The sequence below is a fragment of the Colletotrichum tamarilloi genome (assembly GCF_030869305.1).
Source record: "Colletotrichum tamarilloi strain Tom-12 chromosome Unknown Scaffold_35.1, whole genome shotgun sequence".
NCBI lineage: Eukaryota > Fungi > Ascomycota > Sordariomycetes > Glomerellales > Glomerellaceae > Colletotrichum > Colletotrichum tamarilloi.
Genome location: NW_026849418.1, coordinates 99265 through 115791, shown reverse-complemented (window position 1 = coordinate 115791; position 16527 = coordinate 99265). Strand labels below are relative to the sequence as shown.

The window sequence follows — 16527 nt, the reverse complement described above, 5'->3', positions numbered from 1 at the left end:
TTCTTCCGCTTGCTTCATCGCTCTAGAGTTGTCTCCCTTTGAACTCGGTTCTTTGTTCATGTTTCGCTTGTGGTGTGTTTGATGCTTTCCTCGGTAGCTGGCCCAGGGTGCCGTGGTCATCCTGCTAAGGAGCAACAATGTACTTTTTGCTGCTTTGTGGTTGACGTGTCGCCGTGATTTCGCCGTATGTAACAATTTTACCGTCGTCACGACATTGTGCCTATCAGCCAATCATTGCTTGGTATCCCAGCCCCATACCTGAGCCAGGTACTTGGCCATGTTGACACGCTTCGCGCGCATTTCCACCATCCACGGGTGCTCGAGCATCCGCCATGGGCTCGCTCGCCTTGTGGGTTCCTTCTCCAGGCTGTGATAGGTCAGTACATGATTTCATAATTCATACCAAACTCTCGTCACTCACCAGCACTCGATGAAATACTTGAAGTTGTCACTCCAGAAAATGTTGGCATCCGGCTCATCCTTGAGCTTTGGTATCGGCTGCCGCACAATGTAGGTGAGAAGGTCGATCAGCCCAGCTCGTGGTTGCATCTCTGTGCCATCGGCCGGGAAGGGGAATCGATGTTGGGCCACTTCCAGCAGAGTTACGCCAGTCGACCACACGTCAGAGGTGATGGTGTAGGATTGGCCGGTGATGCGCTCGGGAGCCATGTAGTAGCTGGTGCCGATGAAGGTATTGGCTTCACCCTTAGTACCAAAGTCTCCTGAGACACCAAAGTCGCATAGCTTGACATCGCCATTCCTGCAGAGCAAAATGTTGGATGGCTTGATGTCTCGGTGGATAATACGCATGCCGTGCAAGTACGTCAGTCCCCGCAGAACGCCCTCGGAAATCTTGCCGAGAACCTTCTCGCCTGTCCGTCCACCGAGTTTCTTAACCTCCTTGTAAATACTGTCCAGGGAACCGCCTTCACAAAACTCCATGGCGATTGAGATCGTTCCCGTAGTCGAGTCCTCAAAGGCGCCATAGTAACGGCAGATATGCTCCGACGCGCACTCTTTGTTGAAACCCAACTCGCGTACAATCTGCTTCTTAACGTCGGGATCAGGATTTGTGGTAATTACCTGGGCATGTTAGTCTCCAATTTTGTCGGTGTGGGAAATGAAGCGTTCGCACCTTGAGGGCGAATGTGGTTTTTCCACCCTTCAATTTGGCTTTTGTGACGGCTCCGCCGGCACCCTCGCCGAGACTGCCGAGCTCCTCGATCCGATTTTCCATACTCGCGACCCTCCACGACTCGGAGTCGAGCTCCTCCACATCCAGCGTCCTGCCCCGCTCTAATGACAGCTTGTCAAAAGCTTCTAGACCCTGCAAACTGCCGTCCCGTTCCATACCGACACCGCCTTCGCTCCGCTCAGAGTAGATTGATCCCACCGCGGACGACGGGTCGGGAGTTCCTTGAGGCCGCGCAAAGCCATATTGTGAGGCAAAGGACAGTGCCGAGTACTGAGAGCCAGCTGACGTGGGGTTGCTAGCTCGACCATCCAGAGGGCCGAAGCTTCCAGATCTCGAGTGTGCCGCACTGCTCTCGCTACCGCCGCTGGCAGATTGTCCTACGCCTCCCACACGAGGTGGTTGCTCGTAAGGTGTCGACTGGCTGCCCATCGGCGTAGCCAGGTGAAGGGTTGGGAGAGGTGGTCGTGAGTTTACGGGTTGAGGTGCTTGTCCGCCGACGGGTTTCGCGTTTGGTGATGGGGGGATGGCGAGGCCGAGTCTAGGTGTTCGGGCACCTCCACCTCGGCCGCCGGGAATGGCAGGGCGAAGGAGAGGAACTGGCGAGTTCATCATGGGGACGGAACCGGGCGTGGACAGAGGAGAGGGGACACTGGGCGGTGCCTACGTGAAACAATCAGTACGATTCGCTACAGAGGCCATCTAAAGAGCTCATCAGGCGAACATGCTTACCTGGTGAGGAGGCTCCATGGTCTGAGGTTGTGAGGGATTCTGATCGGCCATGGCAACGGAGGTAAGTTGGGTAGACCGGAACGATGCGGTTGAAGCTGGAGAGAGTTGTACCCCAGACGTAGGATGCCACAAAGTCGCAAAAAAGGGCCGAAACCAAGCCAAACTACTTGACGAGGTAAGTCGAGGTGTGACGGCTGCGGTACTGGGCACAGGCAGAAAGACAGAAACTAGCGTGGTCGAATAGTTTCGTAGGAGCTGACGTAGCGTAGATCAAGTTGGAAAGCGACGGCCGCCGAGCGTTTGATCCTCTGGTTCGAGGCTGAGTAAATAATAAGACTATCGGGGGCGTTTTGTTGAAGATCAGAAGGCTTGGAAGCGAGAGACTGGAAAGTAAACCGTCGGCGGATAGCTTTCCCCGCAGGATTCAGAAGATGGGTATTGAGGTGGGAGAGAGAGTAGATTTGGGGTGCGCGGGTGACGTCCCGGTACCCAAGGTAAGATGAGCAGAGGCGATATGGATCGAGGTGGTAGTTCCAGGTCTGTATCGGGACCGGGGGACGGAAGAAGGAGGTTTCCTGCTGTTTCTCTTCGGAATGAAGGGACCGGCTTTGAGGTTTGAGCAGACCGGAGAGAGAGAGGGGAGCAATGCAAGAGCAAACGACAACGGCGCAGTGGCGACGGGCGAGCCCTTGGACCTTGGTTCCTTTTGAGAAAGACGACAGGAAAGTGAGTGAATGGAGTGGGATTCAAGTGGGCAAAAAAGGCGGGGAGCGGCGGGACGGGGACGAGCTTGGGCGCTAATTCCAAGGCCAAGTTCCAATGGAAAACGGGGAGGGGGCTCTGGGTAAACTGGGGGCCTTTTCAGGGCCTGATGATTGAATGCACTGGGTGACTGCCCTGAGGTAAGGTAGGTGGAGGTAAAGGCAAGGTATTGAGATGGGAGGAGGTACAAGGCCCACGTAATGGAGCCAATGTATCTTTTTGGGATGGCGCACTCGACGTGTGGTGCAAACTGCGGGACAGCTACACAAAGTGGCCGGGCTTGAGCCATCGTTCTCCTGTACCTTTTTGATACTGTAAACCACCTCACCTCCTGGTAGCGAATCTACCCTCCCAAGGTAGGTAGGTAGGTAAGTACAGCTTGCCTTACTAAGGTACCTGTGGTAAGTAAGGTACTGCCCGCCTTACACTCTTCCATCCGTCTTGCCTCATCTTGCACCTACACGAACGACAGAACAGCACCGACGACGACAAAAAGTCAATCAGCACATCAATCGAAGCTGCGCCGAAAACCAAAGTGCGCTCGGTCGCTTCTTTTAAACCCTTCCAGCGTCTTGGGGCAGAAAAATGCGCCACATTACGGGAGTCCCTTGCGTCGTCTGAGGTTCTGGCCCTCCCCAGTTGAGTATCTTCTAGCATGAGAATCGGCCCTGGGGTCTGGACTCTGGGTTTGTAGACTCTGAATTGGGTTGGAGACGACAATGGTCTCCGTTTGTACGCTTCTACCGATACAACTTCGAGGCTGTCCGATCCACTGCACAAGAGTCAGTCAGTCACCATCAACTCGCTTCTGTGCGCCTATCTTTATCCGCACAATCCTCGAATAAGGACTGTTTGGCGGAAGACAAAGCCAATGCCGCTGTTCCGAATCGACCGTTGCAAGGCACCCGTCATCAGGACGCGTGTTTGACCAAGAATCAAGAAATGTATACACCTCGTCACCGCCCAACATAAACAAACCCGACACAGTACACCACCTCCAAACAGTCACGCTCTCCAGCACAAAGCACGGTGTGATGAGTGGGCTTCCAACCGTCACCACAGAGAGCAGCTCTGCCCACTCGGAACGCCCATTTCCTGGCGCTGCGCAATGGACAATGGGCAGACGCCTGACCAGTTACACACACCCGTACGGCGACGAAGTTTGAGAGGGCGTCCAGAGCCATGGGGGGCATGAGCGATGAGACAGGGGTTGCGCTGTCGTCGGTGGTGTGTCGTCCATGTCTTGGGCTGCCATTCGATGCCCTGCCCTGCAATCGCTCCTTGCGGGTTGCTCCCCCCTCTTGGCCCCTCCCCGGCCAAGCACCAAGCATCTCTTCGTGCCATCGTGGGCATGCCGCACGCCGCACGTCGCACCGTCGCACGCACCAAGCTGGGCCCTGCACTGATTTCCGACCGTCTTCTGCATGAGCTCGAGATGCACAATCCGGGAGACGTCCCCGATGCAACCTGACTCTTCTGTCCTTCCAGGGCGATGGACTGTCTGATGGGTGGGACGCAATTGTTTGACGAATTTGAGAAACTGTCGGGCCCTATCCATTGCTATACTGGCTCTTTCCGCGGGATTGGCCGTTGCTTTTCTCTCTAGGTATCCTACAACCCCTTGGTTGACCATGAATTCTAGCTGGTCTCGGGCCAATAGCTGGCGGGAATACTGAGCCAACGACACTCATCCCGTCACATTCACATCCTCACACCATCCCCGCGGTGTCCCCTACATGACTGCAGGATCAAAGAACAGATTAATGCGGGCTTTCGGCAACCAATCTCCATCCGTCCAATTCCTACATAAGAGGTCGGTGTGTTGATGAAACTCGCATAAGCCATTTGACAGCGCCGTTTTGGCTGAAATGGGGGGCATTTCCGGCGGCAGCATCTGAAGGAGAGAATAAGAAGAAACGGGGGCAGCACACGGAGCTCTTTTCGGCACATGCTGTTGAATGTGGCTCCTGTATACGGCACACGTTGACACGGCACATCTGCCGCGGCTTCCAAATCTTTTGGCATTACGACCCAACAGCGTCGGCATCGCAGTCCGTTTGAGCAATTCCAGTCAGCTGATTGCAGACCCAGGCGGCGAACTGGTGGTTGCAGACATGCCGTTCTTATTGCTGTGCCTCTTCCACCGGCGATGCGGCACGAATAGGGTGGTTCCCCGATGAGGGGGAAAGCATTTGCAGACAAGCAGCACGCACGACCATTGGGGTCCGAATCACGGGAAGAGTTTTGTTCGGTTATTGCCTCTTTCTCACCATCCTACCCTGTGGCCGGTCCGGCGACGGCGATGAGCCGACAAGCGGTTAAGGTGATGACTGTGGTGTTTGACGGGCCACGGATTCGAGACCTCACCGCATTATCCGCACCGCTGGACCTGGACCCTGATCAGACGAAGGCCCGGTTTTTCAAGGCCCTGCTCCAAAACACCTACGTGGTGTATCGCAGTTGCATCGTCTTGGTCGGGGGATTTCCGATGCCCACTTTGCCAGCCTGGAACGCGTGCGGCGTGCCTGACTAGTCGCACCTCTCGAGTACCAGACAAGAGAGTGAGGCAAGATGGAAGCAAAACTTGAAGGCAGGCTTACGGCGTAAGTTCTGCTGACGTTGTCCGGCTATGACAATTCGTCTGTCAAATCCGGGCTATTGGGTCCCAGCTGCGAGGTCAAGTCAGAACCAGCGGTATGTCAGACGGGCACGTCCGAGAGGGAGAAATCCAAATCATCCGAGTCCATCTTATTGAGTTGGATTGTCGGTCCAGCTGGCCTCTATGCTTCCGACAGTCAGGAAACGACATCCGGCTGCGATTTGGCTTTTCAACCCCTCACTATGTTCTCCGCAGGCGTTCTTCACATCCAGAGCCCGTCAGAATCGGATTAATCATCCGACACGGAGAACGCAAAGCGGGCGAGTGTCTGCTCGACTTCTGCTCGTCGGTGTCCGAGGCTCCTGCTCATGCACCAGCATCTGCATTCGTTCCAGGAACAGATCCCTGGATCCCGCCAAGGGGCACAAGGCGGAAACTGCGTCTATGCTGGCCCCATCCCTGGGCGGGAAGCAACGTTATGCTGTCATCAGCCTCAGCCCTGAAAGTTTCCGGGCCTCTGTGGCTCTTCTGCATCGAGCATGGTCCTGGCTAGACACTCCAACATCGGCTCGACTCATCTTGGAAAGGCGCTGGATATATGCTTTCTTTCCCTCTGCCCGACGCACAGATGGTTGAGTCGGAGGGGGAAAGTTGTCGTTGCCTACGGATGAAATATGCAGTCTAGAGATGACAGATGTGTGAAGTTTGACCGTGTCCAGTTCACGTAGATGCATTCTGATAGGTATTACACACTATCATAAAATTCAGGCTCACACACTCAACCGTCCGCCGCCCCCGTCAATTACCGCTATAATCAGCAAATTCATCTGGTATCATCACCAAGGCCTATGTCGTAGCGGAGAAAGTTAGCGAACTTGAAGGAATAACTCCGCACACATAGGTCCCGGGTTCGAGTCCCACCTTGTTCTTGTAAAAATCCTTGCATCATTACACCTGAGGCTGGTAAGAGTCTCCTCGGATTTTTCGTAGGCTCCCTATGATAGGGAGCTGAGCTTTTGTTTTGGCCACTGAATGAACGACGGATGGATGATACCTCAACTTTGTCGGCTCAGATACGTATTCTCGCTTGCTGTCCTCTTACTGGCCAATTTGCCTTGTCACTCGCGCCGTTGGAGTCCCCGGTCACTCACTAAGGTCACTCACTAAGGCACTGTAACTGCGTAGCTCCGTTTCTCTAGGCGCGCGTCTACCGTCTCAATGCGGAGCCCTGGTAGTATACTGACCGCCTTCCATTCCAATTGGTCTGCCCCACGCCAGAGCCCCCTGGACCATTCACCCCACCAGCCCGCCGCGCCGAAGCTTTGGCACTTTGCAACCAAAAACTTTTTGGACCCTTGCCCGAAAATTCTCAGACGTTGGTGCAGCTGCTGCAGTCGAGCCCATCACCATCACAAACTTTATGCTACAAGTCTCAGGTCCACGATCAAATCGCGTCACAACCGGCATAAAACAGAACAGAGACTGATCGCCCTCAATGCCGTCCTCTGCAACCCCCAGACGACCGGGCCGTGCGGCCGAAGATGAGGTTCCGGTATCCTCTCCCGCCAACTCTTCCGGCTCCGAGTCCGAATCCGACTACCTCGACAGTCCCGCCTCGCGCAAGAGACGGAGGACCGACCCCACTGCCGAGCCCGATCTCGAAGATATCGAGAACGATGATGACGATGAGGAGGAAGAGCTCAAGGCTGTCGTGTCTACCATTCAAGCCCCCTCAAGATTCAAGCGCGCCGCCGCCGCCGCTGTCGACCAAGCTCCCCAGACCTCACGCCCAGCAGCGCCGTCGCAAAACACAATCACTGCGCCAACAGACCCCAACACCACCTTCTCCGCCATAAACGTACGGCCATGGCTCGTACAGTCGCTGGCCAACATGGCAATCAAGAGACCGACGGGCATTCAAAAGGGCTGCATACCAGAGATCCTCAAGGGCCGGGACTGCATCGGCGGAAGCAGGACGGGTTCCGGTAAAACGGTCGCCTTCGCCGTGCCCATCCTTCAGAAATGGGCCGAGGATCCCACCGCCATCTTCGGCGTCGTCCTGACCCCCACCCGCGAGCTCGCCCTGCAGATCTTCGAGCAGTTCAAGGCCATCTCCTCCCCGCAGAGCCTCAAAATCGTCCTCGTCACCGGTGGCTCCGACATGCGCTCCCAGGCCATCGCCCTCGCGCAACGTCCCCACGTCGTCATCGCCACGCCGGGCCGTCTGGCCGACCACATCCGCACCTCGGGCGAAGACACCATCTGCGGCCTCCGCCGCGTCAAGTACGTCGTCCTCGACGAGGCCGACCGCCTCCTCGACGGCACCGGCCCAGGCAGCATGATCCCCGACGTAGAAGAGTGCCTCTCCGTCCTCCCGCCCTCCTCGAAGCGCCAAACCTTACTCTTCACCGCCACAATCACCCCGGAAGTCCGCGCCCTCAAAGACATGCCCCTGAAGCCCGGAAAACAACCCGTCTTCGTCTGCGAGGTCGACACCCAGGCCCTCGCCATCCCCGCCACGCTCTCGCAGATGCACCTCCAGGTGCCCGTCACCCACCGCGAGCACTACCTGCACACCTTCCTCCTGACGGACGGCAACGAGGAGAAGTCCGTCATCATCTTCTGCAACCGCACAAAGACGGCGGATTACCTGCACCACCTGCTGCGCATGCTCGACCACCGCGTCACCTCGCTGCACTCGGCCCTCCCGCAGCGCCAGCGCGTCGACAACCTGGGCCGCTTCCGCGCCGCGGCGGCGCGCATCCTCGTCGCGACGGACGTCGCGTCGAGAGGTCTGGATATCCCCGAGGTCGGGCTCGTCGTCAACTACGACATCCCGCGGAACCCGGACGATTATATCCACAGGGTCGGTCGCACGGCGCGTGCGGGGCGGAAGGGCGAGGCGGTGACGTTTGTCGGGCAGAGGGACGTTGAGCTCGTGTTGGCGATTGAGGCGCGTGTGGGTAGGGAGATGGAGGCGTGGAGGGAGGAAGGGGTGAATTTGGAGACGAGGGTCCTCAGGGACGCGCTCAAGATTGTGAGCGAGAAGAAGAGGGAGGCGTTGTTGGAGCTCGAGGAGGGGAGGGAGGTTGGTGGCAAGAGGAAGAGGACGAAGCAGAAGCTCAATGCGTGAGATTGTGTGGGAGGGGAGAAGGAAAAGTCACTTGCTGTTTGAAATGGGAACTTGCATACCGGCGTAGGTTTGATTTGTGTGGGATAGACAAAACAATACCCAATAGACAACAAAGTCTTCGAGAACTTCTGACCACGATGGCCTCTGAGGAATGATGTTTAGTAGTCACCACAGCTTGAACTTGTTCGTCTCAGAAAGCTTGAAATAAACGGTGCCACCCACCAGCTCCAAGGCTCACCGATTCAAAACGACCAGCAAGCAGTATTAAAGGAGAGCAACTGAGCCTCGTCACGTTCTGCTCTCGCTCACTCCCCACGAACCCCAAACCAATTGGTTCGGGAACCATTGTCCAACAACGCTCGATGGTCTTGTTATCCTGCCTTTGGTGATAAAGCTTAGTTGATGTTGAGAACCCCTGCATAGAGAATAATGTCTATTCCGCATCTTTATTCACGCTCCCGTTCGTTCGTATTCGTGTGAGCTATGTGAGAGAGTGTAGGGGGGCAGGATGGACGTGGTTGATATGTCCTATGTTGTCGTTCATGCTCTCTCTTATATTCGTGAGTGTAAAGTAAGGGAGCATAAGGGAAGGAAAGGATGGATGTAAGTGACTTATCCTATATTACCATTTATGCTCCCGTCGTATTCGCGAGAACCAAGTAAAGGAGCGTGAGCAGGAATGAACACAGACTGCTTTGTTACATGTGCGGGTATGTTCACCCCTCTGATCTAGATTTGCTTTGGGAACTTATTGAGGTTACGCAGAGCCAATCCATCCAGAGGGGCTCGGGGTAATGTAAATCACTAAGGTTGAAGACGTCGCAAGCCCTCGCTTAACGTGAGAAAATGCGTGTCGATCCGTAGTCTTCAAACGTGTGAGACATTCTCTCTGGCGATGTTTGACTCACATTTAGACCAAGTCGATGGGAATGATTCGTTCATCACCGTTTATACGAAAGTCCACCGGACTTGTCTTGGAAATCAAGTTTAAGGCTTTGGGACTTGGACACGAAAGTACTCAACTCACATGTGAGAAAGAGGACAGTGGAGCGCATGGAAGCTTTATCAAAGTAGTTTCATATTGAGCAAATCATCTGAAGATTGCTTAGTTTGGATATATTTTATGCACTACGTGCGGAAAAAGTTCACCCTATATAAAACCCTCTCAGTGATTTCCCTTCAATAGTGTACGCTGACATATACGTATTTCTTGAAATTAATATCTCAAGGTTATGTTGAGGTGTTTCTGGTCAAAATCGAAAGGAAAGAAAGAGATGCCCTGATAGGTAAGGTGTTCATATAGATCCCTAACATCGACACAACCAGGCCATCTCCCCCGCTCACTTGCTGCTTTATTGCTGTTGTATAGCTGCTGACGTATTTTGTTCCCATACAAATGATCCAGTTAGACTGGTAAGCTCCATTATTCTCGGAAGTTCTCAGTACAGATTTGAAACCGTAAGATCAGGTCTCTGACTGCTGCTGCTGGTCTTATGTGCCCACTTATGTAGATGGCTCTAAGTCTCTGTACTATTCGGCCCTGGGAGCACGGCTCTAGAATATCGGCTGTTGTAAATGAATGAAGGGGGAGGGACTGCGCTCCGTCTTCATAGGCTTTTCTTACGCATACAGCTGGACTGTAACTTATTATCGTCTTTAACATATTGATTTGAAACGAAATTTCTATGGTCAGGAATTATCTGGACTAAGTTGTCGGTTGTGGGGCGCTCTGAGCCAGAGAATTTGGTGAAGATACAGCTCTACACTCTAAGTCTTCGGAGTCCCACTCGAAACCAACAACCTCACAACGGCGGCGGCCAGTTTCCAACCAACACCACCTTTCAACATCGCCGTAACCTAGCCAGCTGTCCCTCTCGGCCAAGACTACCTTCAGTCCCCCTTGGTGCAGGAGATGTCTGCCACGAGCATCACGATGTACGAGCTAGAAGAAAGACTAAATGGGTACGGTAGGATTTGGTTCGTACCTGCCGAGGCGTACAGTTTCTAGTTTCCTGATGGAGCAGGGGATCGGCCAGGGGTTCCTCACTCTGTGCTCACGAATACGAACGGGCACAGAAATGACGATGCCGTGATGGATGATGCGAGCATGATGATCTTACATTCTGGACGGTCTCTATTGTAGGAGGGTCCTCAAGACCAACTATACTTTGTCACTAAAGGCAAGATAACAAGGCTATTGAGCATCATTGGATAATGGTCTCTATCTCAGCTGATCTGGCGTGAAGCATGAGAATGAACGCGGAGCAGAGGCCCGATCGTTCTTGCTTTTATCATCGTCATCTTGAGGGGGCAAGCAGCCGTTTGGTATCTCGGAAACACACCAATTTTCCGATTCCCATATCTCATGAAAATGGCCTTTGACGAAATGACCTGTTACCGTTGCACATTACCAAGCCTTTTGGATCTAAAGCTATCCCAGGTTCGGTGATGCCTTTGTGATCACGGATTCTATTGCTTGCCACAAAGCATCAGCAATCACTTAAAATGCATGATCAATGAGGTCTTCATATCACAAACACAGCAGCTGCTTTGATAATGGCCATATATGGTACAGTCTAGCTGACATCGTTATGAGAGGCAAATGATGATTTTGCTGGCTACTTGACCGCCGTTTCAAGGAGGCATACACCACTGCCGGTAAACCGAGGATCATATCTCACTTCCACACCTATCATCTCCTAGCGATAACCGACGCTTCACCGGCTCTGCAATAGACATCCCGGACCTACCTTCACAATGGCCATCGGCCGAGATGCACAGGCACGGGCTTGGGGATGAGACGTTACACACAAAAGCATAAAAGCAGTAGTGTTCCCGACAACCAGGAACCACTGAACCAGAACACGAGACAAAAGTCGGCTAGCCTCGTGTACCAAAATAAGCAACGGGTATACCGCAGGAAGAGAGATGGAGAGACCGGGGATCCAGGCTGCTGTTCGGGTGCTCGACCACTCAGGAAGCCTGCTCGGCAAAGAAGAGGAATGCTTGCGATACTGCGGTTTGTTTATTTTCTTTCTTTCCCCCCTTTTTGAAGTTCATTTCCGCGCTTTCGATGTACCTATGCATGCCTTGTTTGTCATTTTACTTCTCTCAGACATTTAACCGCGGCCCCGGAGCCAAATTAAGTGCAAAGACATGGGGCGCTCTGAAGCAAGACGTCTCATATATCTAGAAGAAGAAAATATGACTCTGTACGTGGTCCTGATCCAGGTTCGCGGAGCAGCCCCGAACCAAATCCAAATCCACATTCCCCAAACCCATACCCCCGACAGCTGAGGCTCAGCTGAAAGCTCAGCCGAGCCAAAGGTCGAAATCTATCCGGCGGCGCCGCGAGCGACGTCTCGAGATAGACATCTCTTCTGTACACCACCTCAGGACATGATCTGAGACCCGTGGGCTTGGTCAAGAATCCTTTCTTTAGATGGCAGACACGCAGACAAGTTTGAGGCTCAACAGCTTCCATCCCTGGCGTCAAATATGGATCCCCCGTCCGTCCCGTGCCCCCCCCCCCCCCGGCGATCTCGAAACCGATGAAGAACAGCACCCATTCCGCAGCGACGTCCGACAGCGGGAAGGCTCCCCGGCGTTGAAACGCAGTTCAGACGAGTAAAAAAAGACCGGGCGGGGTGGGTTCGGGAACGCTTCATGAACCACAGCAGTTTAGGAACAAAAATGTTCGTCACATCATCCGTCTCTGAACTAAAATCAGAGCCGCATGGACTTGGACTGGGGCCTGGAGTCACGGCAGTTTCATCGGCGCCGGGCTTGGTGAGAGAGAGAGCATATCACCGGCCCACCGTTCTGAATGTTCACAAGCTCGCAGCAAAACCTCATTGCCGAGAAAAGACCACGGTCCTGCATTGAATCCCGTCCGGCGTCCGCTCTTTTCTCTCATCAGTCATCCATTCCCGTCCCATGGATGGAAGTTTACGTCCACACCCCCCCTTTGCTCAGATCCACATGCTTAGCAATTCTCATGGGTCTCCACGTGGGCGTGTGGCTGAAGCGATTTTCCAGCAAGCAGAGAATCTAGACCGCGAGCCCCACACGATTGGGCGAAAATCGCGAACCAACTGGCAACGAGAAGAATCACTTGCAGCATGTTCGAGATGGGAACAGAAAAAAAGGGCAGAAAAAAAGGGCAGAAAAAAAGGGCAGAAAAAAAGGGCAGAAAAAAAAAGGGTAGAAAATTTCCCCCTAGTCAATATCCACCGTGACCAACAGATCCACAATCAGTCACCAATGTAAGCTACTGACGCCTGCCCGATGGAAAGCGGTCCAGGTCTAGTTGACGTCAAGAATACGTGGAAAACGCCTGTGAAGAGGGAAAGAGGGCAAGAAAATTTTCTCCATCCTAGCCTCTTGGATACCTGAAGTCCACTTGGTGTGAGGTTTTCTGTGATTGATCCACTAGTTCGATCCCGCGTAACCCAGATCCCAGCGAACGAAAGAATGAAAAACTTCGTCGCGTGGCTCTGGTTGGACGCCGTGGAGATGTGTGTGCCTGAAGGCTCCGACAATTGACAGCCATGAGCCCTGTCGCACATCAGCTCTGGCAGCCCACAACCTCTCACACGATGGCACCGTGGTCCGTCAGGCTGAATGACAGGAGCAATGGAACACCGAGACGGCAAGCGAGGCTCCGCAAATGTGAAAATCAGGAGCGCAGGACCGCAGAACCCCTGTCTTCCACGCTAGAAGCACGCTAGAAGGTTATATGATTCCGCGCACGGTCCATATGCAGTGGGACTCCGCCAAATGGAAGGACGCTAGAAGGCCGGGAGAAGGCCGCGATGTGACAGGGGTGTTGCGTTTGAAGAGTTTGAGAGGCTCTAACCCCCTTCTTCTGGACATATCTCGTTCTTATTTCCGTGGAGGTGCAGTTCCTCCGCAAGGGGCATTCGAAAGGGCGCCCTATTTCTGGATTGTCGTGCATATAGATATTAACCAGTGAGTCAGCACCAGTATCGAACTTCCATTGTCGATTAACCCCGACAGACGTACGAATAATCCAATGCAAGTCCGTACCCTGAGAAGATAATCCCGAAATGTCGGATCGAGTTGAACCCCCAGCCATGAACGACGACATCGTGCAGCAATGCCGCATAGGAAGTCTGTAAACTGCAGGGCGTCTTCGGTGCAAACCGAGAACAAAGACAAGAAAACTCTCGCAAGCCACACCCCCGTACGGTACCCGGGGCCTTGTCCCAACTGGAAACCCCCATCACGGCGACATTCCGGCCGCACATCGCCGAACGATTTTGTCCACGTCCACGGGTATTCAAATCTGCACCGGGGCAGGCCGCGGAGGCTTGGGAGGCTCGTTAGCGCCGCCGCAGTTCGAAGCACGTCCAGCAGCCGTATAGGCAAAAGACTGCAGAGCCACAAAGCCTCGTCCGCGTCGCGTGGCACACACGCAGAAGCGGGAGCGTAGAACATGCATCGGTGGTACATACATACATGCCAAAGAGTCATCCGGTATGTGCGTCCCTTTGACCAATGGCACGATATGGCTGCGGTGGCACAAGCCACGAGCGGTGAGCATAACAGCCTTGTGAGATGCAATGCGGTAGAGTACCTTGGGTAAGGTAAGCAAGCACCGCCTCACGCCTCATAGGACATCTCCGTGCGCAACTTGGGGATTATGAAAGTACTATCCGCCGTGTTCCCTGATTGGTGACTTGACGGCTCGCGGCGCCAGTTATTGGACACATTTGGACGGAGGATGCATGTCAGCGGGTGCGGAATGGGTGTTGAGTGCTGCACAGCAAAAATCGACGCAGACACCCCGGCCGCATTCCGCGAGCGAGTCCGAGCTTTTTGCATACCCTCGCTCTTCTTACGGGTATGGAGTACGATGTGTGGTACATAGGTACGGATTCTCTTCCGCATCGCACCCAGCCCTATCTGGTAGGTAATCCAACCCTGCAGCTAGGGAATCGGCGAGTTGGCTGCTACGTTCCATTGCGTACGGCGGCGACGATGATGCGCTGCGCTGTGCTGTGCTGTGTTGTATTCTGCAAGAGGCTTACCAATGGAGATGCAGTGCAAATTGGCGATATCCAAATGCGATGAATTGCTGCTGCTGCTGCTGTAGGCAAAGTAAGCTGGCCTCAGATTCCCCCGAATCTCCATCAGCCTGTTCAAAAGACTTCCATCCATTTGTCACATTGTGGATTATCTCATCCGAGGCCTATCCGAACCAAGTCCTCCCCGCTTGCAGGGCTGCAGTTCTCAGTTCTCGCTTCTTCGGCGATTCCACGACGCTGACATATGAACGGAGCGGACTTGTGAGTATTGGGGGCAGTCTGATGATTTGTATGGAGTATACGCACAAAAGACCCCTGATCTCGTCATCCCGCGGTGTGGGAATAAGAGGATGGGAGTGTGTAGGTGATTATGAAGCAGGAGAGAGAGAGCATAGACCACTTGGCCATTACCGCGGAGTTGGGATTGGGAATCATGGGACCACAGAGTGAAAGAAGCTTTTAGCTCTGCTCGGCATTTTTCAGTCCAATCTCAACGACGCGAGAGCGCGCGAGTGAAGCGTGGGTTTGGGTGTGGGCGTGTGCTGGATCCCGTTCACGGGTTTCATTGATTACTGATGACTCTTTTGCCTGTTTTACTCCGTAGAGCCCCGGTTGCACATTCTCTCTGTCTCTCACGTGTGAAAGAGTGTTGGTTTGGCGGGGTCCAGCGTGCTCCTCCCCTCGCCGATCTAGGTGGCCGTCCGTCCGGCCGTCGGGGCCACGGCAACAAGTGAACCGTGCGGGTAGTTCGGAAGGGCTCAAAAGTATGAAACTCAAGGGTCTAGAAGAGGTCCAGAACAGAAAACAGTCACGCTTCATCAGACGGCCGCTTTCCAAACATGCCGAACTCCCCTCCCTCATCTCACTCTGTCTTTCTCCCGTTATCCTCCGCATTAAATCCGGATTCATCGTCAAAGCACCCCTTCCGCTCACTTATCTTCGGACGGCACGGGACCGTTTTTTCTGGGAACCCCCCCCCCCCCCACGTCTTTATTATTTCCCCCGTTCCCAACGGAGGGAGTCGGGAGGATTAAAGGTAGGAGAGATTGAATACCGGTAGACACCGGAATAGAACAGTCAATGCTTTTCGTCCCGTCTGCGAAAAGCATTAGGAATCGCTACGGGTTACGGTACGGCCCACGCGTGTTTACGAAGGATTTCGTTACACAAGGCCGTGTAGCCGTAGACGCCCGTATTCCGCCGTACTCGTCCCAATCCGGGATTTTGTGCAGATCGTGGGGTTTGGTACGGTAGCCTGTAGGTCAGGTACTCCGTACCACGGAGTAAGCTTGGAAGCTTTCCGCCAGGCACAGCCGGCCCCCAAATCCCGCAACACTGGGATTGGAAGCCGGAAGAATGTCGAGAAGTCGACGATCACGCGCGCGCGCAAAAGGGAAATTTTCGGGCGAGCTGTCTTGATCCCACCCCCCCCTCCGCTTGCTGGGTAACTTGTGAGAGCTCCTCGCGAAGTTTGGCCCGGGCTTCATGTACGCGTGTGTAACCCTAGAACCGATGGTCCCATCTCACGCGAGACTGAGGGTAGCTACGTAGGGCAGGCCCAATCGAGGGGTTGTGTCTCTGTCAAACGGCCTCGCGATTGGATGAACCAATCTCACGGGTTGGAACTTGAACGGCGAAAGCGAAAGAGAAGAAGTCTGTGGTGGTGGTGGTGGTGGGAAAAGGTTACGGGGCACGCATGCAGCAAGCCACGCTCTCGATGATGCCGTGGGTTCTGATCTGACCTGGACAGACCACATCCTCGTCTCCCCCGCGTCCACGTATTGGCGTATAGGCGCAGACTGGTTGCAGACAGGTAGTCGTATGTAGGCAGACTGAATGGCAGACTTGGGACGGAGCCACTGGCAGGACGGAGTAGAGTACCTAGAGTCGATGGGTCATCTCGACTCAAAGCGGAGCGGAGCACGGCGATTTCAACCGACCGACCGCTATGGGTACCCGGGAACGAGAGAGAGAGAGAGGAGGGGTGTGTAAGCATTGCGTTTTGTGGCTTGAAGACCGCCAAACCCTGCCATTCGCGTCGTGCCCCCAGGACATTCAG

General features: G+C 54.2%; 7 protein-coding genes across 7 annotated transcripts; 5 read left to right on the top strand and 2 right to left on the bottom strand.

Moving 5' to 3' along the window:
* Positions 1-231: 231 nt before the first annotated feature.
* On the bottom strand, positions 232-1975 carry CTAM01_09178 (uncharacterized protein; the record flags this gene model as incomplete). Its single annotated transcript, XM_060525197.1, has 4 exons — positions 232-367; positions 422-1083; positions 1136-1855; positions 1925-1975. The coding sequence occupies 4 exons, from the start codon at positions 1973-1975 to the stop codon at positions 232-234; spliced, it is 1569 nt and encodes a 522-aa protein (XP_060380141.1).
* A 1949-nt stretch (positions 1976-3924) lies between these two features.
* Positions 3925-4092, top strand: CTAM01_09177 (uncharacterized protein; the record flags this gene model as incomplete). Its single annotated transcript, XM_060525196.1, has 1 exon — positions 3925-4092. The coding sequence occupies one exon, from the start codon at positions 3925-3927 to the stop codon at positions 4090-4092; it is 168 nt and encodes a 55-aa protein (XP_060380140.1).
* Positions 4093-5468: 1376 nt separating this feature from the next.
* Positions 5469-5921, top strand: CTAM01_09176 (uncharacterized protein; the record flags this gene model as incomplete). The annotated part of the gene is made up of 1 exon (XM_060525195.1): positions 5469-5921. One exon carries the CDS (start codon positions 5469-5471, stop codon positions 5919-5921), a length of 453 nt encoding a protein of 150 aa, XP_060380139.1.
* Positions 5922-6780: 859 nt separating this feature from the next.
* Positions 6781-8418, top strand: CTAM01_09175 (DEAD/DEAH box helicase; the record flags this gene model as incomplete). Its single annotated transcript, XM_060525194.1, has 1 exon — positions 6781-8418. One exon carries the CDS (start codon positions 6781-6783, stop codon positions 8416-8418), a length of 1638 nt encoding a protein of 545 aa, XP_060380138.1.
* Positions 8419-11491: 3073 nt separating this feature from the next.
* Positions 11492-12049, top strand: CTAM01_09174 (uncharacterized protein; the record flags this gene model as incomplete). Its single annotated transcript, XM_060525193.1, has 2 exons — positions 11492-11596; positions 11876-12049. 2 exons carry the CDS (start codon positions 11492-11494, stop codon positions 12047-12049), a joined length of 279 nt encoding a protein of 92 aa, XP_060380137.1.
* A 2461-nt stretch (positions 12050-14510) lies between these two features.
* On the top strand, positions 14511-14918 carry CTAM01_09173 (uncharacterized protein; the record flags this gene model as incomplete). The annotated part of the gene is made up of 1 exon (XM_060525192.1): positions 14511-14918. The coding sequence occupies one exon, from the start codon at positions 14511-14513 to the stop codon at positions 14916-14918; it is 408 nt and encodes a 135-aa protein (XP_060380136.1).
* Positions 14919-15991: 1073 nt separating this feature from the next.
* On the bottom strand, positions 15992-16348 carry CTAM01_09172 (uncharacterized protein; the record flags this gene model as incomplete). Its single annotated transcript, XM_060525191.1, has 1 exon — positions 15992-16348. A coding segment is annotated over one exon (357 nt), but the record flags the coding sequence as incomplete, so codon positions are not given.
* Between the last annotated feature and the right edge of the window lie 179 nt (positions 16349-16527).